This window comes from Solenopsis invicta, chromosome 8, assembly GCF_016802725.1.
Source record: "Solenopsis invicta isolate M01_SB chromosome 8, UNIL_Sinv_3.0, whole genome shotgun sequence".
Classification (NCBI taxonomy): Eukaryota; Metazoa; Arthropoda; class Insecta; order Hymenoptera; family Formicidae; genus Solenopsis; species Solenopsis invicta.
The window spans coordinates 23730040-23754688 of record NC_052671.1 but is presented as its reverse complement, the minus strand read 5'-3'; the positions used below and the strand labels follow the sequence as shown (position 1 = coordinate 23754688).

The following is a 24649-nucleotide window of genomic DNA, read 5'->3' as shown; positions in this document are numbered from 1 at the left end:
CGTCATTACATACTACTATACATATAAATGTTGCACGTACAGTCGTGTTCATTATAGTTACGACACTTTTTCTTTGATGATTTTTGGAATGTAGACTTGCTTATCGAGCGGTGACATAATTGGTTGGATCCACAGGTAAGAACCAAAATTACGTTCACCGCTCGATGAATAAGTCTACATTTCAAAAACTATCGAAGAAAAAGTTTCGCAACTATAATAAACACGACTGTACACATACGGATAAATTTGCGTAAAATCTTTTCGTATTGAATTAGATGTCCAAATCTAATTTTAAAAGCTCAACGTTGTTTCTTCTGCAATCTCGAGGCTCTAATTTTGTAACTACAGACTATAAAACTTTTACATTAAGCAAATATTTTCACGATTTGACAGCTTTGAACGTCATCATCTAATAAATGACAAAAAAAAATTGTAATTAATAATTTTGTTTCGTACTCTGCATAAAGTCTATGTTGCAAACTGTTGAGTCCCGATAAATGGGCGTGTGTCACGAGAGGTAAGGATGAGTCCACGAGGATTCCATAATGACGACGCGCACACTCGATATCACATGAGAGAGTATATTCTAGCAAATAAGTAAAGAGCGTAACTGAGCGCGTGTTAGCCACGGCGGCCATGTTACTCGAGCTGCTGGGCGCCCTCGTGGGGGACGCCTTCCAAGGTCGAGCCTATTGCTCGGCGGGCCCCAACATCTCCCCTCTTAAGAGGTTACCACTGAATGTAAGACTTTGACTTGGGGTCCAGGATGAGTCTCTTCGGTTGGATCCTGCAACGGACGGGTCTAGTCGGGGTTATGCCCGGTATAGCTTCCGTCAGGTCTCCTGGTGCTTCAGGGACTTCTGGCGGAGCGGCCGGAGGGTCGGGATCCGTCGGAACATCGGGAGTGTTCCCGGTCTACCTGTGTTTCATAGAACATCCAATCATCCGAGACAGCAGGGCTCGAACTCGACAGGGGGCTACCTCCTTCCCAAATGTGATTGATGTGTCGTTCAATAGATTTTCCGTTGTCTAGACGAATTGTGTAGCGTGTTTTAGAGCGTTAAGGCCGCGGTAATGTAGCCTTGTTCTCTTTTATTGTTGAGAGCTATCACAATTTGATCTCCTAGTTTGAGAGTCCTTTCCTGTGCTCCATGATATTGACTGAATTGTTCCTGCATTTCGAGTTGCTTGTAAGAGGGAACAGTCGGTGGAGGGGAGTAGGACTTAGTCGTGTTAGGAAATAATTTGGAGAAGGGTGAGGAAATTCGTCTGCCAAAAAATAATTCTGCGGGAGATCTTCCATTTGGGGTTGCAGAGCATGGAGTGTATCTGAGCTGTACAGGAAGTCTTGAAGTTCCTGTCTCCAGCCGGTTGGATTAGCGATCGCTCTTTTTACTGTGTCCACCATTCTCTCGGCCTGGCCGTTAGATTGAGGGTGGTTAACAACGGTGAAAATATGTGAGATCTGCATGTCTTGCAAAATTTTGAGAAGATCTCTGACGTGAACTGTGTTCCGTGATCGCTTACTAGGACTTCAGGGGGTCCATAACGCGAGAATACTTCACGGCAAAGTTCGACGGTGCGAGTAGCAGAAATAGTTGGAGTGATGGCGACTTCGATAAATTTTGAGTATGCGTCCACGAAGATGAGTAAATATTGTCCATTGATAGGTCCAGCATAGTCCAAATGTAGACGTTCTAGAGGTCTAGTAGGAGTTGGCCAAGGGTTGATTGGAACCTTGACAGGAAGCTTACGTGTTAACGCGTATGCATCGCATTGTTTTACGAGGCGTTCAATATCGTCGGAGAGTTTTGGCCAATACACGTATTCGCGTGCAAGTTGTTTCATCCTTCTGATATCAGGGTGGCCTTTGTGAAGAGATGAAAGGATATCTGTAACCTTTTTGGAATGACAACCCTGTCTCCAAGTAACAGAGTGTCCTCGACAATGGTTAAGCAGTCAAGTCGTTTTATATAATGGGAGTAGAAAAGTTTTGTGTGGGAATCTTGTTATTCCGGATGGCCTCTATCACCGATTTGAGATCTGGATCTTCGTTTGTGGCGGCCTTCAGTTTTTGGCGAAGATTTGAGCCGAATTTATCGATAGAAGAATCTCTGATCTGCTTGATTTCATTTTCTGTCAGACGAATGCTGGCAACTTGAAGATCTTCAAGGTTATCGTGACGGAACTTTTCTATGAGATGAGAGAGTGCGTCTGCTTGACCGAAATCCTGAGTGCGGATGTATTCGATTTTAAAGTCGTATCCGAGCAACCTTATGGCCCAGCGTTTGAGACGAACCGCTGTAGTGGGTTTAAGACCTTTAGTATTTTCTGTCTGCAGAAGTGCAATGAGCGGTTTATGCTCCGTTTGGAGAATGAATTTCCTTCCCCAGAGGAATTTATGGAACCGTTCGATTGCTGTGACCAGCGCTAGAGCTTCTTTTTCGAGTTGTGAATAGTTGCGCTGTGAATCGGTGAGGCTTTGAGACATGTGGTAAACAGCACGTTCACGTCCATCTGAATCTCGTTGAAGGAGTACTCCACCTATCCCTGTTGAGCAAGCGTCGGCTGCAACAATAAGAGTTTTGAAGGGGTCGAAGTGTTCCAGGAGAAGAGGACTGAGCAGTATCTCTCTGATACGTTGAAAGGCGATATCGTGTTGAGAGTTCCACGACCAAGATTGATTTTTACGAGTAAGATCCTCGAGTGGTTTCTTGACTTGATGTAACTGAGGGATGAATTTTCCATAATGGTTTATCATTCCTAGAAAGGTTTGGATTTCAGCCACGCATGAAGGTTTTGGCATCTCAGTGATCGCGCGTGTGGCTTCTGGGTCAGCGGATATGCCTGATTCATTTATTATGATGCCAAGGTACTTAATTTCCTGTAGGGCAAAACGACATTTACTTGGTTTCAGTTTCCAGCCTCTTTCTTCTAGTCGTTGGAGGGTGGCGCAAGCGTTTATCATGTTCCTGTTGGGTGGAGCCCATGATTATTACATCATCAATGTAAGCATAGACGCCTTCCAAGTCGGCTAGGGTATGGTTTATGGCCTGTTGAAATATAGCTGGTGCCGTCTTGATGCCGAAGGGTAATCGCTTAAATCTGAATACTCCTTTTGGGGTGGTAATCGTTGTAATGTCACGATGGTCTTCGGCGACTTCTATTTGGAGAAAGGCATCGCTGAGATCTAAAACACTGAAATAGCTATTGCCATTTACTTTAGTGATAATATTATCTGTATTTGGCAAAGGATACGTATTGTCTTGGAGCGCGCGGTTGACGCCTGTAGAGTAATCAGCACACAATCTGATTCTGCCGTCCGGTTTTTTTACAATGACTACAGGAGTGCTCCAGTCTGACAGGTGGACTCGCTCGATGATGTCTTGAGACTCTAGACGTTGAAGTTCTTCTTTAAGAGGTGTCTCCATCGCGTACGGGATCTGTCGGCATGGAGTTTGGATTGGGACAGCTTCCTCTGTTAGCACGAACTTTGCTCGAAAGCTGCTGCATTTACCAAGACCGGGAGAAAAGAGTGTAGGAAATTCTTTTATGATTTGATCACGAAATGCATTGTTCAAAGAGGAAGACTCGACGAGGGAGTCTGATTTATTGAGAGGTACGGACCATAAATTAAGTTTGTCAATCGCATTTAAACCGAATAAGTTAAGGTCGTTACGCGAGACGACATTTATTGTTACGTCACTTTTGCGGTTGGCAGCGTGTATCTTACACGTTAATCTGCCGAGCGTGTTCAGAGGATTACCACCGGCGTGATCTATGGATTTGCCAGCCTCGAGAGTTGGTCTGTTTAGGCGTATCCATGTGTCTTTGCCTATAGTTGTGACGTCAAATCCCGTATCAAACTTGAATTTACGGTTTTACCGAAGATTTGCGTAGGGATATAGATGCGACGATGTTTATTCCTCGAAGTGATCGACTGGATTGTTAGATTAGTATTATTGTCACTGTGATCAGATTTATCGGCCGAAGATTGGTAGATTTTAGCTTGCGAGCGGCATACTTTCGCGATGTGAACATTTGAGGCATGACGCGTCGCGAAACGAACACTTTGAGCAAAAATGCGAGCCTCCACATCCGTTGCATTTAGACGGATCGGATGATTGGTTAGAGGCGACGGTTTGCCGGATTGCTTTTTTGATTCTAATTTCAAACCTTTCTTGTTTTTTTGTTTGGCGCGCACCGCATGTGTTAAAGACGTAGACACGTTAGTCGGGTTTTCGAGAATTTTCATGTTTGAGGTTATGTTCATGTGCGCCTCAAGTTCCGCGGCGACATCTTTGAGAGTGATGTCTTGGTTTTTCTCGACGATGCGCAAAGCTAATTTCTTGAGGTCATCATTATCGCGGGAGTAACAGAGTGATTGTAAAAGAAGTAGGACTCTGAGACTGTCGTCTGTGAGCTTTGTGCGCTCGAACTCGGAAGCGAAACGATTTATGCGATCAATATGCTCGGAAATCGGTAATGATTTTTCATACCTGTGGTTTAAGATTTCAATACGGCGGCGTGTGAGCGATATCTTATCGCGGAAAAGGTTTTTCAGCGTTGTGATAAGATCTTCTAACTTCATTTTGGACGGGTCTATTGGTGCGACGTGGTCCACTAGCCTGTCGTATTCTGCTTGGCCTAATTTTTCTAAAAGAAGGCGAGTACGCATTTCTGCGGGGAGCACTTCCGTCTCGGTGATGAGTGTGTACTCGTGACGTGGCAGCCATTTTGCGAATGGTCGGCACTCGGTGCCGGTGCCGGTATCGAAGGTGTATTTCTCGATGCGGGCACTGAGCTGATTATATACATCGATCGGCGGAATTGTAGATCTTGGATTCTCACTTTGAGATTGCTCTTTCTGCAATTGAAGTTGCAGGATGCTGTTGATTGCAGCTGTAAGAGCCTCAAGTTGCGTTATCGACATGATTGCGGAATGTTTCCTCTATGCGTAGAGACACGTGGTGCGGACGAGATGAGTCGGTTCAGATAAGAAATTGCAGCGCCAGTTGTTGAGTCCCGATAAATGGGCGTGTGTCACGGGAGGTAAGGATGAGTCCGCGAGGATTCCGTAATGACGACGCGCACACTCGATATCACACGAGAGAGTATATTCTAGCAAATAAGTACAGAGCGTAACTGAGCGCGTGTTAGCCACGGCGGCCATGTTACTCGAGCTGCTGGGCGCCCTCGTGGGGTCGTGGGGACGCCTTCCAAGGTCGAGCCTATTGCTCGGCGGGCCCCAACACAAACGTATATTAATACATGTACTTTAATCCTGCAATAGGATTTTCAAATCTGTAAAAGTAATACATACAAAAAGTTATTACAAAATTATTGCGTTTAATCGGTAAAACAGAATAGACTTAGGATCCCCTTACTGAATTATGTATTATATACTTTTATATTTTATTTATTATACATTATTATTTATTGGATTTCCTACATAAAGTAAATAAGTCCAAAAAGTTTGGTTTTCAGGAAATAGAAAACTTTATATCTTTGCACTGTTCATGGTATAAATAATTATATAATATTTGTTTTCCGTTTTGTATATAATAGGTTTAGAACAAAGTTATAGGTTTTGATTAATATTGAGGACCCAAAAAAAATTTAATCCTAGACTTGTTCGGTTCTTGTGGAAATTTTATATTTATTATTAGGGCCTGACATTCGGGCACGATCCTGGGCTGCGAGCGGAGAACCGCTGCGTACGAGTAAGTCGGGATTAGATCGGATGCAGTTTTAAAAAGATAAACTTTTTAAAATAAAAATTTGGCGAGATATGATTTATGTTTTTTAGAAATTTTATAGCGAGAAATTGCATTACGCATATCACGTCATACTCTACATTTGCTCTGTGACCACTTAGGGATGAAATGAGGTCTATAATTGTACTATTCCACATGGGTTCACGCGACTTTTCACGCGATGCGAAGTCAATCCTACCCTCCTTCCCCCCTCTGCCTCGGAGACGAAACGAGATCTACAGATATACTATTCCACATAGGTTTGCGAACAGTACATCTGTAGACCTTGTTTCGTCCCCGAGGTAAGGGGGGAGGGTGGGATTTCGCTTCGCGTGGAAAGTCGCAAATCCATGTGGAACGGTACTAACAACTTGTAAGATGGGCCTCGTTCCGCGTGGAAAGTCGAAAGCCCATTGTAATTTTCACAAACTTCTTATGATTATAACTTTTTAACAAATAATGAGTGACAACTAAAATCTCTTGAAGGTTACTTAGGGTCAACATATGTCAAAGTCAAGGTCATCGGGGCTGCCTCCTTTCATCGACATATTTACCGCATACTGTTAGAAAAATCATCATATTTATAACGGTCTCCAAGTAAAAAACGGTTTTGTTATTGTCTTTTTTTGTCTAGACCTTATAAAAAAGTTAAAAGCTGTAACGGTACTATAGGTGCTAAAAATATTAATTTAATCGTTACGGCTTTATTACAATAAATATTTGAGTGAATACTACAAACTCATAAAATTTTATTAAAATCGGTGACACTCGACGGTCGCGGGTTCCTCTTGTGAATAGAAAAGTTCTGTGCCGTTTTTGCAATTTTCGCAGTAGTTAACGAGTTATTAATATATAAAGATAGCCAAATTCGCTTAATGTTCAAGCCAAATGTAATCGCGCGAAGGGATACGACTGCCCAGTAATTGTTACTAAATGCACGAGATGTTTGGAGATGCTCTACGCGTCGTTCCTGCATACACTGTAAAAAATTTGTGTAAAATTACAACTATTATAGTGGGTAATTTTGAGACCCACTATAATAATTGTAAATTTACACATGTTTGTATTTGCAATATACAAATACAAGTAAATTGTACTTGTATTTGTATATTGCAAATACAAACATGTGTAAATTTACAATTATTATAGTGGGTCTCAAAATTACCCACTATAATAGTTGTAATTTTACACAAATTTTTTACAGTGTAGCTAATGCCGCTTATAAATAACTCCCGCGCTTCTAGCAACAATCACCTATAAATTTAAACAACGCTGACTGATCAATCGCGACTGTACATTCTTAATCATCTTGTTATATTTTCGAAATCATACTAGTAATTAAATTCTGTCAGACCCTCTCGTGCTCTGGAATCTCGTTCTCGCTACTCCGTGCGCGAGAAAGACGGGTAGTTATAATGTAATATTTATAAAGAATGATTTGGTTTCATAATCTATATTTTAAAAAAAGGACTTGTTTAGTTTTTGTAAGAAATCCTTCATTCATGTATTTATTAAATAATATATTTTATAGGGTTTGATCGATCCAAAAAAAGAGATGGAAAAGCTGCAAAAGAAAGAGGTCCAATTGATCGAGAGTATACAAAAATTGAAACAGGATTTAGCTGTACCAGATTATGATGTAAAGGTGCCTGTTGACGTTCAAAAGAATAACAAAGAAAAATTAGCGAATAATGAAGGTGAATTGCAGCGAATTATCGATGCAGTGATGGTCTTACAAACAATGTAGAAAGTAAATTTGTAGAAAATTTTGTAAACCCCGATATTATTCTCATATAAGTTATTTAACAGTAAGTAACTTATTTATTGAGTTAATAGAAAATTTAATTAAAAATTATGCTTTTCTCTTGTTTAACCCTTAAACACACAAGTGGGTCTGAGAGGCCCCATATGAAGTTTCAAACGCTTGCTATGAGAAGACAGAATGAGATAGGAGGTTCGGACTAGGGGATTAAAAAAGTGTGAAATCTCTTTCGATTGATATAGTTGATCAACTTTTTTTGGTAAACTAGAATTTGAATGGCACGGCAGCAAAGTTTTGTTGAGATCTGTGAGACTAACATTGGATGTGAATGAAATTTTTCTGAGTAGTTTTATATAAAAAAAACTAGACAAAACATTCGAACAGGTCTTTTCGTATATGTTATATACGAGTCGCATATACTCTGTCTAAAGTTAAAATACTATATAATGCTGTTGAAAAGGGGGGCTTCTGCGCAGGAAACATCAATTTTCAATTTTAGACACCTTGAATTAATAAAGAATACCTCATATTTGCCTTGTTACATAAGTATATTTTTTAAATAGGAATAATAACAATTTTTTTGAAAGTATGACTTTTTAGTTAAAAACGCCGTATTTTAAAGTCCTTTAAAGTTTTTTGTTGCGAAGATATAATTTTTATTAAAGGAAAAGTGAATATTTAAACAATTTTTTAATTTTTGTCTAATGGTTTTTTCTTTATAACGTCACAATAAATCACTTTTCAGCTATGCCGTTTATGCAGTTACATTTCTGAGATTTTAAACTTTCATTTGAAAAAAAAATTATTGAAAAATATTGATTGGTACCAAAGTTATAGCTTCTCAAAGTTGAAAAAGTCTCCCAAATCCGGAAATTTGTTTATGTATTTTACAGAATCGGTGTGTTTAAGGGTTAAGATTATACTCAATTAAAAGTGTGTGAATCAAGCATTTGCGTGGTCGAATCGAATTTAGAATTTTTATGTCAAATCCATGGTAGGAAGACAAGGGTATGTTTTTGCGCATCGTAATAGCGGCCAGCCAATGGAGAATTATATCTTGACTACGTCATCATTACGTCACATTAAGCGACAAATTGAACTGTTCGAACAACGGTCATTTCTAATAAGCGATACAATTGACACAGCGTAACATAGTGAATCTTTTTAGCCTTGTTATTCGTTAATAAACAAGGATAAAGTGGTTTATTGTGCTGCACTGCGTCTTTCCGAGACTAAAAAAAGCCTTTACCTTAAACCAGTGCTGTCAGCTACTTGCAATTTTCGGCCGGATTCTTCGACGCACGCCTATTGCTCCCCTCCCACCGCTCGCGCCTTAGCAACGGCGCCGCCGGACGGCGTAACTAAGGAGCGCGATACATCGTCTCAGGACCGTGCGTTACGCCGTCCGGCGGCGCCGTTGCTAAGGCGCGAGCGGTGGGAGGGGAGCAATAGGCGTGCGTCGAAGAATCCGGCCGAAAGTTGCAAGTAGCTGACAGCACTGCCTTAAACCTTTAACCCTTAATTTTTACCTTTAATATTAGCTGTTTTTCTGTACGAGTTGGTGCAACCTTTTACTGCATAATTCATTTTTACAAAAGTATCACTGTCAAATGTTTACGCTTTCCGATAATAACGATGTCACGTATCTTCTTTTCGATAGCGGACAACCACATATTATTGATTTATCGAGTCGAAGCGTTGATTCAACTCGCGCGCGTTTCGAATCGAAGTGCTACGATCAAAAAGTACCGAGTCTGCGGGAATGTGACGTAATTAAGATACATGACGCAATGCGGAATAGGTGTCTTAATGCTCGGACTTGGGAATAGCATACTCTTGTCTTTTTACGATGTCGAATCGAATTGAAGTTTTTTAATTCAAATGTGAACCGAATTCGAATAAAATTTTTTCAAATTTATATATACTAATTTGATAATTTAAACATAATAAAGTATTTTCGTTACAAATCTTGTTTTAATGGACGAAAAAAATTAATTTCTGTATAGCTGTAAAGAAATGTCTTACCATTCAAAAAATCCTGTGTTAAGCTGTGCTAGAAAATTTATTATAAATATCAGATATGTGGAATGTGCAGTTTTTATTTAAGCAGATACATACATAAAAGACGATTCGAAATTGAACTATTGATTATTTGAAATTATTGAGCTATTTGAATTCGAACCTATTAAATTCGAAAATAAAATCGCATCGAATAAACTATTACTTGATTTGATTCAAATTCAAATAACTTGAATTAAATATAAATACGTATAAAAATGTGCAGATTATCGGAAAAGGTTTTATAAAATATCAGGTATTTTAAACTAAACTTTTAGCGCATTAAAGATACATATGTAAGGCAATTTTTAACACGTTATTCCGTAAACGCTTTCTAATGCAAGCTTTAGATTCTACTTTCTAGACAGACAGAAGGGAGAGAGAATATTAAAGTTCCAAGCAACATAAAAGCGTTTTTTGAAAATACTGCAATCGAGAATTTGGAAATTTAAGAAAGAAATTTGCATTATGTATGCGTTAATTTTGCATTGTGCTATTTTTTTAACTAAGAATGTATACCCTGTAAAGCTTTGTAATGCAATTATTAACGCATTTGCTTATGTTATACAAAATAAATAATGTTAACGTGCTAGTTGTTGAACAGCATTGAATATTTTTAACATCAACAACACGTTCTTAAAATAAATATTCTTTGTTTGTATGAATTATTTAGTATAAAATTGAATTAATATTTTTATTTATTATTTTATTTTTTATCTCCTATTTTTTCTAAAATATTAATATCGATTTTCTATTCTAGAATAAATAAGTAAAATAAAAATAATAACATTTGAATTGGAACTTTTTACTTTTTATATGTAGTGTTAGTAATATTACAATAATATTACAATATTGTAATACTATTACAAATTATATTGTAATGAAATATTTCTTTGCAATATTGTACAAATATTAATTATTAGATAATAAATTTAGTTTTTGCTACTCATAAGTATGGTTCCAGTAAAAATAGTGAACTTTGGCAGATGAAACTGATTGTCTTTTGAACATCTGTCAATAAAATTCAGTGCGTAAATTGTGGTAAAAGCAGAGATATTTTTTAATCGATTTAAGATATCATAAATCGTGATAAGGGATTTTTTCAACATGTACTTCTTCATTACTTCGATTTGAACATAACTGCAGTTGAAGCGCATTGACTGAATCTTGAAATTTATAATGTACAAAGAAAGAGCATGTAGAGACTAGTATAAACGATTTAGAAGTGGTGATTTCAGTGTCAAAGATAAAGAACGTTTAGTAGGACAACAAAAAAAAGTTTGAAAACGCCGAACTGCAAGCATTATTAGATGAAAATCTAACTCAAAGACACTCGAAGAATTGTCAAGTGTTAATTGTTATTTCTATGGCTGCGAAAAAGGCTATCAGTAGCTAGTAATCGACGCAAAATAATTTTTTGCATGATAATGCGCAACTATATGTAGCAAGAACTGTGAAACACTATTGGAGTTCGAATGCACCCAACCTATTCTTCAGACTTACAATTAGTCTCATTCGAATTACCACTTTTTCCGATCGATGCAATACACTCTCACAGATACATACTTCTCCAATTATAAACAAATCCGAAAATGGGATAAATAACTTGCTTTAAAAGACAGCTTGTCCTACCGTCGCGGAATCCAACTTTGGCCAGAAAGATGGGGAAAAGTAATAAAAGTAGAAAATGTTGGAAAAAATTTTGATTAATGTATTAATTCATATTCTTATGGATAAATTCATTTTTCGAGCAAAAAATAAAACAATGGCGAAACAATTATTTCAATACTGTGTTATTTCAATACTTGAATGATGCCTCAAGATGCTAATATAGTTTTGCGATTGGTTAATGATATCTTGAGACAGTACTTGAGATCTTAATCCTTAAACACATTTGATCCGTAAAATTACTTTTAACACATTTTTCGGTCTGGTTGACCCCACTCGACTTTGAGGAGCTATAGGTTTGGTTCTAATCTTCCAATCAATATTTTTCAACAATTTTTTTATATAAAAGTATAAAATTTCAGAAATGTGACTGATTAATCGGCATTGCCGAAAAATGATTTATTGTTAATTTGTAAAGGAAAAATTATTAAGTGAAAATGAAAAATTGTTCAAAAATCCATTTTTTAAAAATCATATTTTTTAAGAACTTTTCAATGCAGCATTTTAAAGTTACAGGTCAAAACTACTTTCAAAAAAAAAAAAAAAAAAAATGACATTGTTATTCCTTTTAAAAAGTAAAATTATGCAACAAGAATATGAGGTATTTTTGATTAACTCAAGATGTCTAAAAATTCATTTTTGGTAATTATTTAAACTTCTTTACCTCACCTCCGATTTTGAATTTAGGCTCATTCAACGCGTTTTTGCACGAAATGAAAGAATCTGACAAAAAAAGTGTCGGACTGTCCCGCAAACTGAGATATCAATCATTAAAGTTGGTGATTGTACATTAGAAAACCTGTCATCTCGACATAATGTAATGAATTGAGCATGCTAAAAAAAGTGTGCAAAATTTAAAATTATACTCTTTTTTAATTATATAAAATACATTTGTATACTTAAAATATGATAATATAGTAAGTTGAAGTCTTTCGCCTTACTAAATTAATGAGTCTATCGTATACTAAAAATGTAAACTTATTGTTAGTAAAAATGAGCAAAGGTATCGTTGTAAAATAACATTTCATAAAATTCTTGCTAAAATCTTTCGCTTTACTAAATTGATAAGTATAAAACAGATTAAATTAAAGCAGGCAACAGATGTCTGCTTTACAACAAAATTAATTTTTACTAAGTTTTCTTGTGAGACTGTTATAGGGATAACGATTTATACAAACATTTATTTTGACATTCTTAAAACGATTATTGTAAATTTTTATTGCAAATATATTTTTTGTGTTCATGAGAAATTTTAATTTATTAAATAATAGAAGAGCATTTTTAAATTCCTTGATTAAAAAAAGTAACATTTTATATTAAATAATAAAACACAGTTTAAAAATTATATACAATCATTTAAAAATATAAAATTTAAATTTAAAAAAGTCTAATCCGCAGGAATTGAATCTGGGGTCCTTGAGCATAAGAGTCGACGTCCTAACACTATGCTACGCCGCTGACTTGACAATCGTTTTTCTGTAACAGTACTACAGTTGCTGGAAATATTTAATCGTCATTTTCTCGAGAATGCCTAATTTTCGCAATTATGGCTTTACTGTAGTAAATGTGTGAGTGAATACTACACATCCATAAAATTTTATAAAATTGATATATTGGTCAAGAACTCTCTTTGTAAGTAGCTAACATATCTCTTTAATTTTTTAATAAAAAGATTACATTTTATTATAGAAACTACATATAAAATATTAGTACAAATCCCGATTTGATACCTTTAATACGCTCGGAGAAAAAATTCATGAATATAGTTTATTTTATTCATTGATATAAGCTGTATGACTGCTTTTGGTACTTCTAGGTGTAACCTCTTAAGTTAATATTAAGATAGATATTAGTTTAATGTAGAGTATGATTATATATAAATGTAACCCCAAAGGGATCATTAAATATATAACTACGTCATAATATTAAAAAATATAAAAAATGACGATGAAAATAACTGTTAAATTCGTCACTGTTACTGAAAAAATGTGGCTATGTTATAGTCGTTACCGATACAAGAAACACATAACACTGTTACTAGTGTGTTATAAAAAAAGTAGCTGTAATGATAACGACGTAATAAGTAATACGTTACTTTCATAGATACTGTAGAGACTCGTGAGTCAAGGATTTTTATAAATAATTATGAATTATTATTATATTATAGATATATATTATTCTGAAATTTTTTAATATTTTTTTACATATCCACCAAAATACGTAATAATATTATATGTATGTAGGATACAATGACAGGATAATAATAAATATAATAAATATATTAGAAAAAATGTATTTTATTTTTTCCGGATTAATTTATTATAAAGCATTGCCAATAAATGTGCAACAATTATTAAAATTGATATAATCAATATCTAACAATAATCTAAACTATAAAATTGTACGGTATGTTCGTTTCACTTTCTATTAGTTTTCTTCACTATTGCATATATATAGTCACTTTCATTACAGTTAATACGTTGGGACACCTAGTATCTACAAATGTTTATAAAACTGTACTCGTGTAATTGAGTATTTCATGAAGATTTAGATGTATACATAGAGGAAGATGTAATGTATAAATTATGATGTCTTATAGAATTAGAATTTTGTAAAAGAATGTAATAATATTATGCGCAACATTCAATCCGGTTTTAATATAAATTTTAAATCATTGATTATTTAATAGTTTATTTGTGACTTATAAAGTAATTTTTACATCGATACAAAATCAATATTTAACGAGAAATATAAAAAAAAAATCGTTATTTTAACAGACGCACAAACGATTCGACAGTATATCTTAAAAGCTTTCGTCTGATTGAGGTTGACTGAGATTGCTATGACTTCTACACTAGCTACATTGCAGAATAATCATATTAATATCGTTTATACGCGCTGCTCAAACCTAACTCAAGTACTGTGAAAGAACCTACACACAATAGAGGAATATAAGATATTAGGAATAAGAATTAAAATTTTAGTATCAGTTTTTTCAATGAATATTAAATGTAATGCACAATGAATACATATAAAATGTAAAACATAAATGTGCCGTATAAAATATAACATAACTTATTATTTATCTATAGTATTCATTGAGAAAACTGATCCTAAAATTTTAATTCCTATTCCTAATATCTAATATTCCTTTATTGTGTGTAGGTCCAAAGAGCATTTTAGTTTTATCTCATACAATTATTGGTAATATAGAATAACGTGTGAGAAAAATCAATATCGATGGTGCTCCGTTCTACTCTCATATGAAGGATAGTCAATATTATAGCCAATAAGAACTAGAAATTCAAATTTTCCCTTTTTTTTGATTGAATATATTTCATGTTTAAATATAAAATTTGAAAATTATAAATTTTTAGAAAAATTATGAGTTTATTTGATAAAATAAAAAGAATCAAAATTTAGAAAAAAATATATTAAAACCGGATAGTGTCATTTTTATAAATACAGCATGTTTTTTTGAATTCTCAATGTAATTATACATATTAAAATATTTAAGTATCTAAATTATTGGTTCAAAATTTATTATTTTTCCAAATCTTTTTGTTTTGTTATTACTACTGAATCTAAATTAGATAATATAACAAATGTTAATAAAATCTCAGATAGCAACGTCTCTGTATTGTTACTGGCATGTGTCTTGCAATTATATCATGTGTTATTATCAGAATTGCAGCAAATGAGTCCACATTTGTTAGTAAATTGATGCCTTCACGTAATGATAACTGATAACTTTAGAAAGTAACTTACCAGCAACATGCTGGCAAAAATATAATCGCATCTATAAAAATAGAGTCGCGCATACATGTGAACGCTATAAGTTATTTTTTGTTATAAAATTAAAGAAATCGCGACAACAAGAACATTTAACAAGTTTACATTTAAACGCAATATTTCGTTTAAATGCTGCCATATAGGGCAATAACACTCAATATATCGTAAACATCAGAATCGAGAATTAAATATAAATTAAGTTTATTATGTGGTAGCTAAAGAATTTATATAACAGAATATCCATTTTTCTTAAACAGCGCGATGCTTTTTTGATAGTTTCTTTTCTTATTATCTAGAGTGTTCTATTGCCCGCGCAATTGAGCACTCACGAGCAATACGTTCTTATCGATCTTTGACTTATAAAATCACAATGCCATTATATTGCCGACAACGCGAGATAATTTTAGTACTGCTATCTTACTGCCGTTAAATTACTGGCAACATGTATACATGTACATACAGGTACACATTTTATTACCTGTGTGTTGCTTCAATCTCGGTATTTTCGAAATTGTTGAAGACAAATAATATAAATTGCCAACATCATAAGTAATCACAGATTTACGCAATTTTGTTTAAATACTTCATTGTCTGGGACTGTACTCACATACTTGAGTATTTAAAGTTTTGTATACATATAGAATAGAATGTAATGTGAAAATTATTATACCTTAGAATTTTGTAAAAAAATGTATCAGTATTATATGCAATATACAATATTATTTTGTAAATTAGTACATTTTTTGCAAATTTTGATACATTAACTTTGCGTATCAATTCATATTAAAGTATCTACAAATTCCAGACAGCATACAATATTTATTATAAATATTTATAAATTTTATAACTATTTACTTTTTTAAATATTAAGTAAATATTTTAGACACATTTTATGTACACAACGGAAAGAAATCATAAAATCTTTATTCAAAATGTTAGTAAAATATAGACATATTTTATATAACATGATAAGTATAAAAATTTAATTTTTATAATATTTTATACAGATTTTATAAATATTTTTGTGATATTTATAATAAAACTTTATGATCTATTTAATCTATGATCACAAAAATGTCTGTGAAATATTTTTGTGAATATTTATAAAATACTTATGAAATTCAAATAATTATTATAAATATTTTATAAATATTGTATGCTGTTTAGAATTGTTCATTTATTTTCCTGGGACTATTATCCTGTTGCCAAATCAAAATTACAAATGCTTATAAAACTATACTCATGCAATTGAATATTTCATAAAGCTTTAAATGTACAAATAAAAGAGAATGTAATATATGGAAATTATACCTTAAAATTTTACAAAAGAATATAACAATATATGCAATGTACAATAGTTAATACAGTATGTTTTTTTACGAATTTTGACATTAATTATATGTATAAATCAATATTACAACAATATTAAAGTATTTAAATTGTTGGTTCGTTCCAACAGCTAGAAATTCATTATTTCTTCGAGTCTCTTTGTTATGCTGTTACTATAAAAATTATATAACATGATGTTCTCGCACATCGCACAATCTCTCCATGAATGAATAATATATATATAAAAAATTGTATACCAGAACTATCTCACTGGGCGAAATGTACACGCACGGAATCGCTAATTTTTAATACAAAAGTATGTCATTTGAAGGGCGCGAAATAGCATTCTAACAAATAATTATGTGTATTCATAGTACAGATTATTGGCTGATACCCAAGATGATGAAGTATTAATACGAATGTGTTATGATACAGATATCTAAATGCATAACAAAAAGGTACTAATGATATATTTACAATATGCGCACATACAGGATGATTAAGTACAAAAAATTGTGTGTTAAGGGAGTATTCCTTAATTTATTTTAGAAAGAAAATTCAGATAGCAACGTGTCTGTATTGTTGTTAGCATATTGCTTGTATCATAATTCAAGCTAATGTTTGTCATTTTGATGTTATGTTATCAATGATATTATTTGGATGTTAAACTGACGACAAATAACATCAGTTTGTTACATGATATATGTATTGCTATCAGAATTACAGCAACCGAGTCTGCATAAAAAATAAACGACTTTCATTGCAGCGCAGGTGTGTTTGGATTTCCTTCTGAATGTTCCCCAAGTATCATTTTATCCTTATCTAACATTTGGTATACAATAAGGATAAAATAACTCGACAATTTTGACAAATTGATGTCATCATGATATGACAACTTTAGATAGTAATTTTTGTCGGCAACTTTGAAATCGTTATCATCAAAATTCGTGCTGTTGTGATTATGTTGCTATAATAATTAGAATCATACAACGCTGCCACACTGCTAACAATGCAAGATAACTATGATGCTGCTGTCTTGCTGTAAAACTGTTGGTAATACATTTATGCATTGTTGCCTGCGTGTTGTTTCAATTTAAAATCGTTGAAGAAATACGGCAAATTGTTAGCATCATAAACAACCACAAATTTGCGCGATTTTGCTGACACATGCTTCGTTATCTGGGAAAGATCTTATAAACACACGTGCCCTAAACTGCCTTATTAAAAACCCATACGCACGCCGTTGATGGATGTAAAAATGTATACTGGAAAATGATTCTTAATTCAATTTAGTGTACATAAGTATGTACACTAAATTGAATAAAATAACTCTAAACGTTTTCTACATTTTCAAAATGTTAATCTTTTTTTAACTTTGACATCCTGTATTTTACAAACAAAACAATTTAGATCTTTTATGTTCATAGGACCTTGTTCTAAAATAAACCAAAGAATATTCTCTTCATTTTTCGTATTTACTTAGAAATCACCCTGTATATATTATACATTATAGATTTCTTCTATTCTGAACCATCGATTCTCTCATCGTATATTTTTTACACAGTTGTGAGAAAAAAATGAAAGAAAAAATTGCAGCTCAGGAGTGCGCTCGGATTCCCTTCCGAGTGTCCTCCAGGTGTCATTCTTATGTAACATTTGGTAAACAATATTTGATAAAATAATCCGAACGTACCCTAGTAAGTTGTTTTGGTTTCGATGCTACCAGAATACAGAGATCCTACAATTTATATATATATATATATATATATATATATATATATATATATATATCGCTTATTTGCTATGCAACAACATACCTTAAAAAATAAAGTTTTCTAATCTGATTGTTTTGAGTCATTAAAATTTGTAACATTATTTTTCAATACGAATTTTTGGTTTAATAATGTATTGTAACTGATTGTGTAAATTTGTAAAGAGAAAAAATATTATTTCTTTATTTAAGGGGATTAGACAATCAAAAATAAAGTTCTTTATGTTAATTGCAAAAAAATGAAAGCCCCGATTTACCCTTTTACACAATGCTTATTGCTAGCATGGTAGAAAGACAAGCTCTTGCGCACGATAAATCGTGACAGTTGAGTGACCAATCAGAATTGTCACCAAGATACGTCATCGTTTCACGGTACATTCGAATATATTATTTAGTGTACTTATAATGCTCCTGCAATATTTTAATTGAAATGTTTATTTAAAGAATAGAATAAAATAAATATTTAAAAGAATATAAATATAAGAATATAATGCAAAAAACAGCATTCAGTATTGTAAATGATAAGAAATAATGTTTTATTATATTTAAATTAAACCAATATATGAAAGAAATGTAGTAGAAAGAATAGTAAATTCGAAAATATTGCTGTAAGAAAATTAAAAAAATATATTTAAAGAAAAGAAAATGATAGAAATGTGTAGATTAATGCATTATATTTTATTGTTAGTAAATTTACTGTTAGTAAATTTTACCATCTTTTTTTCTTATTTTTACTTCTGTTCACATATTTGTCTGTTCATTATACGAACACGAATATATGTTCTTGTACGAACAAGGCACAGAATTATTGCACGAGGTAATTTCTGCGGTTGTATTTTTTGTTGTACAATTGTCGCCAATTCGTTAAAAATAATTTTTTTTTGCGAAGCTGGGATTCGTAATATTTCTCAAATTCAACATTCGTTATTCGCGTTTTCGTTTAACATGGTCACCATAGTGATTTGCGATCATATTACGTAAATGTGACGTAATCTGGTGACGTAATCACGTGCTTTTCCCTTATATCTGCGCAACGGGATACCATCAGATGAGCATACTCTTGTCTTTGAATCATGGTTGCTAGCACGTAGATAGAAAAAACAAAATTGATATTGAATATATACAATTATTTATGTGTGCGCGCGCGCGCGCGTGTGTTAATACATACATACATACATACATACATACATACATACATATATATATATATATATATATATATATATATATTACCAATTTTTTTGTATCTATATGCTAGCAATAAACTGTGTAAAGGGTAAATCTAAATATGCTTTCATTTCTTTGCAATTGACTCGTAAAGAACTTTATTTTTAAGCGATTTGGCTGCCTAATCCTCTTAATGTACATTAAATTCTCATTAGAAAATTTTCTTTTTGTACAAATAACTAAGAAATGACATTTTTTTATGCCGTTGTAGCAGATGAGCAATATGTATACACTATGAAATTTCAGTTTGAGAACGCTTGCAATTTTCTCACATCTCAAATTACGTATCTTATTGAAAAAAAGGGTGAAATTTTCAAAAATTTTTTTTTGAAAAATGAAAGACAAAGCTTTAAAGTTGTCTTTTGTTTTTATATTACATAAAATTAAAAAATGATATTTTTTCAATATTGATATTTTTTTATTTTGAAACGTCGAAGCTTGATCAGTGTTGCCAAATTAAAAACATTTTTTCCCCTTTTTTTCCTATCAGGAGTTTCTTTGGAGGTTAAAAAATTTAGGAAAATTTTGAGGAGAAAAAAATATAAAGCTATAAAATATGAAATATTTTTATTTTCTAAAAAAGTTTCCGTACAACAATAACAAAACTTGAATTTAAAAAATTCCTCTAATCTAGCAACACAGAACTAGCTAAAATGGACAAAAATTAACGAAAAATTATTTTAATATAGACTTTTCGAATTTTAAAACGCGTTTTTAAAATTTTTAAGAAAACTGCTGCAATGATTTTTCACAATAATATCGAACTTCTTGTGCTCTACAAATTCATTTCTTATAAAATGTTTTTTAAACTTAAAAACTAATAGCGTTTTTGTAATGGGTTTGAACCTCACCGACTAGCGGATTAATGACGTCATATGTTAGAAACGTTCAATTAGAATCTAAAATAAAGTATGTGACATCCTTAACTCGTATCAGGTTTAGTTTAAGCCTATCACAGGCCAAAACGCTATAAATTAATAGCGTCTTATCAGAAACATGGTGATCTCTCAGCGCATTTCTGTACGCTTTTTATAATTTATACAAATATACGAGACTTACAGTTTACATGCCGGTTTCGGACAGCCTAATTAGAGATCTCATGACAAGATGATTTCTGTGGTTTGTCTCTGCACTCCGAGAAGTAGTGATCGAATAAAATTAGATGTTTCTGATCGGCCGGATTTGAATCAAAGTCTTAGGCTCAAAAAGCAGATACATAATTCTCTGCGCCATGATCGTTTAAAACTAAAGAATTAAAAAAGAAAAATGAGAAAAAATATTACAATATGCTCGAGTTGCATAATTTTTTTCAAAAATTTTTAAAGATTTTTATTACTGTGATCAAAAAGTATCGGTGCTGGTCAAATAAAATGCAAATTATATATTTATTCATCCAAATTTATTTCGTCCCCTTCAAAATAATTCTTCCCTTCTTCCAAAATAATTCTTCTTTCCCTCCTACTGCAATACATTTATGCCAACGTTTCTTTTAATCCTCGAAGCATCTTTTATAGTCGATTTCAAGTAGCCTTCAAGATATGCAACGAATTTTCTTTTATCGCGTCTATTGATCAAAATGATGTCCACGAAGTGATAATTTCAGTCGAGGGAAGAAAAATCACACAGTCATATCAGGCGGATACGGAGCTTGTGGAATAGTATTCGTTGAATTTTTGACCAAAAAAGACATGTGAGCGTGTGTGAGCGGAAAAATTTATCTCACGCCCAAATTGTTTTTCAAAATCGATTAGCATGAATCAAATAATATTCCAACACGTTCAATTATATCTCACATCAATCGTCGATCATTGAGCACTAAATCCTTAATTTCTTTGATGTATTGCTCATATGTTGAAATGGAAAATCTTCCAAAGCGATCCTTTTCTTTAACGCGTTTTTTTGCCTTTTTTGAACATTTTATAGCATTCTAAAATCCTTGTTCTTGACATGCACTTATCATCGAAACATTTCAGCAACATGTCCACTGTTTCTGTACACGAAATTTTGTTCCAAAGACAAAATTTTATGCAAATTCTTTGTTCAACAAAATTCGACATGTTAACAATCGCTGAAAGTACATTTTTTTAATCACAAAACTAGTTATTTATTTGCAGATTAACTCTTTGAGGAGCATATTTTCTTCTACCTCGCGCGTTTCTATACCTTGAAATCTTAGTTTTTTTGAATCTTAGTGTTTTTTCGCTAATTGCGAATTTGAAATCAGATTTCAAAAATTCAAAATCACAGATCCACTATAGCTGCCATACAAAAGTAAATTGGTGTAAGTCCAAATGAATACAAATCACATATATGATATAAAAGTTTTTTAGATTGTTAATTACAAATTTCATATCAGATTTGCAAAATTCAAAATTCAAGACGTCCAGACCATCCATACAGGAATAAAACTATCAAAATATATGTAAATATGTAATTGGTGTTAGATTCGAATTTGAAATATTGGGTCATTAAGTATGAAACTTTACACATGTGAATATCAAGATATTCACACGTGTAAAGTTTCATACTTAATGACCCAATAGTTGAACTAATGTGCATACTTTAAAAGAAGAAAATTTACGGAAGTATGCATACATGAAGAACATGATTTTAAAAAATTCCGAAATTACATTTCCCAAAACAAAACTACACCTTCAGTTTTTGATTTTTTTAGAAAGCTGAAAGTCTAAGCTTCAATGTTAGATCATCTTAAAAATGTTGGAATATTTAATTATACATTATGAATTTATGAAAATGGCTAAAAATGCATTTTTTTGGAGATCTCAACCCTTTCTTTCTTTCTTATATAAAAGAAAATTTTTTAGGTCAATTCATATTCAGCACATCCTATTGATTAAAGAACGGCCCTTTATGATAATAATGTAAGAAATTTGTTATCTAATATAATTTTTTTATCTTCACACAATAGACTAATAATTTTTTAATAAAAGTCTAGCGTGCAAAACATTCTGTAAAAAAATATGTATTATAACAATTATAGAAGCAATAGGTTTCTTTTTAATACTATCAGTAATTAATATTTAGAAGGTCCAAGTGAGCCAGGCGGTTGATAATGCCAAAATAAAAATAATAAAAATTTTAAATTTAATAAACAATTGACATTTATAAGGCAAGTAATTTAAAATCGACTGCTTAACACTTGATCATCTAAAATAAAATATACGATTGTTATACAGAGAAATGTCATTTCTTGTGACATTGCAACGGATAAAAGATGCCACTATGGATTTGGCCAACCGTTGGTGATTCAATTTCCAGTTTTTGATGACTGATGACGGCTAGAATTTGTTTTACATTTTTTCATTGATACGCTAAAGATGACTCCAAAGCTAGTCGAAACGTTCATTAGATTGATTATGTTATTTGTTTAAGATGAATAAATAATTTTAAGAATATTAATATTTTGATTGTGCACCTATACCTGCACTGACTCTCACTAGCCTTTTTTTTTCTATTGTTTGTTGTTTTAATACTTGTGACTTATAAACATACATATACATTAATGTCTGTTCAGGCCAACGAGATTTAACGGTTCAAAAAACAAAAAAAATCACTTAACTTATGAATTAAAAAAGTCTCCAGATTTTTTCCTGCCGTTATCTTTTATGGACACAATGTTTTTTTTTAAGGACGAACTTAGTTTAGAAACAAGCTTGAAGAAAATGTGCAAAAATTGTAATAAATATGTACATACATTACATCTGAACAAATTGGCGGCATATATCATTAAGGAGATTATAATCGTCATTTTGTTATTAATTTAAATTTGTAACATCAAGGGACACTGAAGATGACTTTAATGTTAAAGATCAAAACGTTGTTACTGCGTTATAAATATCTATTGTTTATTAAATTTAGTATTTTTATTATTTTTATTTTGGCATTACCAACGGGCCATGCTCACTTACCTTCCAAATGTTAGTTATTGATATATATTATATTTTGACATATAAAGAATAATAAAATTTTCAGCTCATCTTAAAAATTTCTATATTTTTGTAAAATCAATGTTGTTTTATTTTTTTTAACTTTTCAGACAGAGATTAAGAACAGTTCTACCAATTTAAAGAAAATGTTTCTTCGATATGTTCGAAGCGCGCAGTTTAAATGAGTTAATCTCTGATAGTTTTTGATCACAGAAGCATACTTAATTTTTTGTGAGATGTGAAAAAATCATAAACGTTTCCAAATTTATAAACGATAGTGTATATATAATATATATAATGTTTATATGTATATACACATGCTATATATACTAATTTTATATATATATATATATATATATATGTGTGTGTAATGCTAATACTTATTCAAACTTTGTCCAATTATTTTGTGATTTAATGGCAGGTGTATTCAGCGATAAACTAAATGTGTCCATCGTATCATTAATACTGTTGTCACTTCGATTACATGCGGTGGTGTTCATTGCGGATAAATTATCACCATTAGATAAATTAAATTTATTAAAATCTATACCATACGCCTGTAATAAATCCATGTCACCTACGTTATCGGAAGTCTTCGGTTTGTCGCTTTTGTGCGATGGTTGAAAATAAGGATACAAAGGATTACTGAGACCCTCGCCCATTTCGGGTAAATGTAATGATTGACTCATCTGTTTTGTGCTCGAAAATTCAGAAGATTTAGATAGGAGTGGATCAAAATCGTCATTGCTATTCGTTGAATCTAACCGTATTAAATCCGGGACATCGGGAGAATCCTGTAAGAAAAAAACACGTATCAATTATTAAATTTTCGCCGTAATCAATTGAAACGTTAATATGTAAGAGAATAATGTGAATTTCAATTTGTAATATCAAAACGTTATTAGTAATGATTGGTTTAGTTTGTATATGTAGCCGTTTTACAGAATGCGCTATTCAGAGTGTACAATTAAATGGTAAATTTTTACATTAAGAAACAACTTCAATCTTGACCTTGATATGTTATACATGTGAGGATACTGATTAATTTTTCCTTCCAAATTAATTGATTTTGTATAAATAAATTGGTTTTGTATAGATTTTCAGATAAATATTAGAAATATTAATTCTTATTTGAATTGATGGATACGTCTCATAGATGTTCTCATGACATGAATAACCGTCAAAATATTTTTATGACCATTGTTTATTAAAATGTTATTAACAAAACAGAAATATACCAGATCTCATTATAGATCTCATTTTGCCTTGTAAGCAAGTGAAGAAGTGGATCTTATTTCGCATGAAAAGTCGAAAACTTATATGAAATCATGCAATTATA

General features: G+C 32.4%; 3 protein-coding genes across 9 annotated transcripts in view; 2 read left to right on the top strand and 1 right to left on the bottom strand.

The window, feature by feature from the left end:
• LOC105204944 (valine--tRNA ligase) overlaps window positions 1-13429 on the top strand; it is a 31746-nt gene extending 18317 nt beyond the window's left edge. The window contains exons 18-19 of one of the 2 annotated variants that reach the window (XR_005575385.1): window positions 7288-7564; window positions 12643-13429. Coding sequence is in view for 1 of the 2 variants with exons in the window: in XM_039452702.1 (XP_039308636.1) it covers window positions 7288-7503 (216 nt within the window). In the remaining variant the exon portion in view is untranslated. Of the gene's footprint in view, window positions 1-7287; window positions 7610-12642 lie in introns of those variants that run through there. The other variant, XM_039452702.1, reaches the window with a different exon arrangement.
• The window catches only part of LOC105203969 (tRNA-dihydrouridine(20) synthase [NAD(P)+]-like), a 523658-nt gene that overhangs the window by 390706 nt on the left and 108303 nt on the right, over window positions 1-24649 (top strand). The gene's annotated exons all lie outside the window — the stretch shown is intronic.
• LOC105203991 (DENN domain-containing protein 1A) overlaps window positions 15221-24649 on the bottom strand; it is a 35560-nt gene continuing 26131 nt past the window's right edge. For 5 of the 6 annotated variants that reach the window (XM_026141180.2, XM_026141179.2, XM_039452704.1 and 2 more), the window contains one exon: window positions 15221-24104. In XM_026141180.2, coding sequence (XP_025996965.2) covers window positions 23691-24104 — 414 coding nt within the window. In that variant the 3' untranslated portion in view covers window positions 15221-23690. The remainder of the gene's footprint in view (window positions 24105-24649) is intronic. The other variant, XM_026141181.2, reaches the window with a different exon arrangement.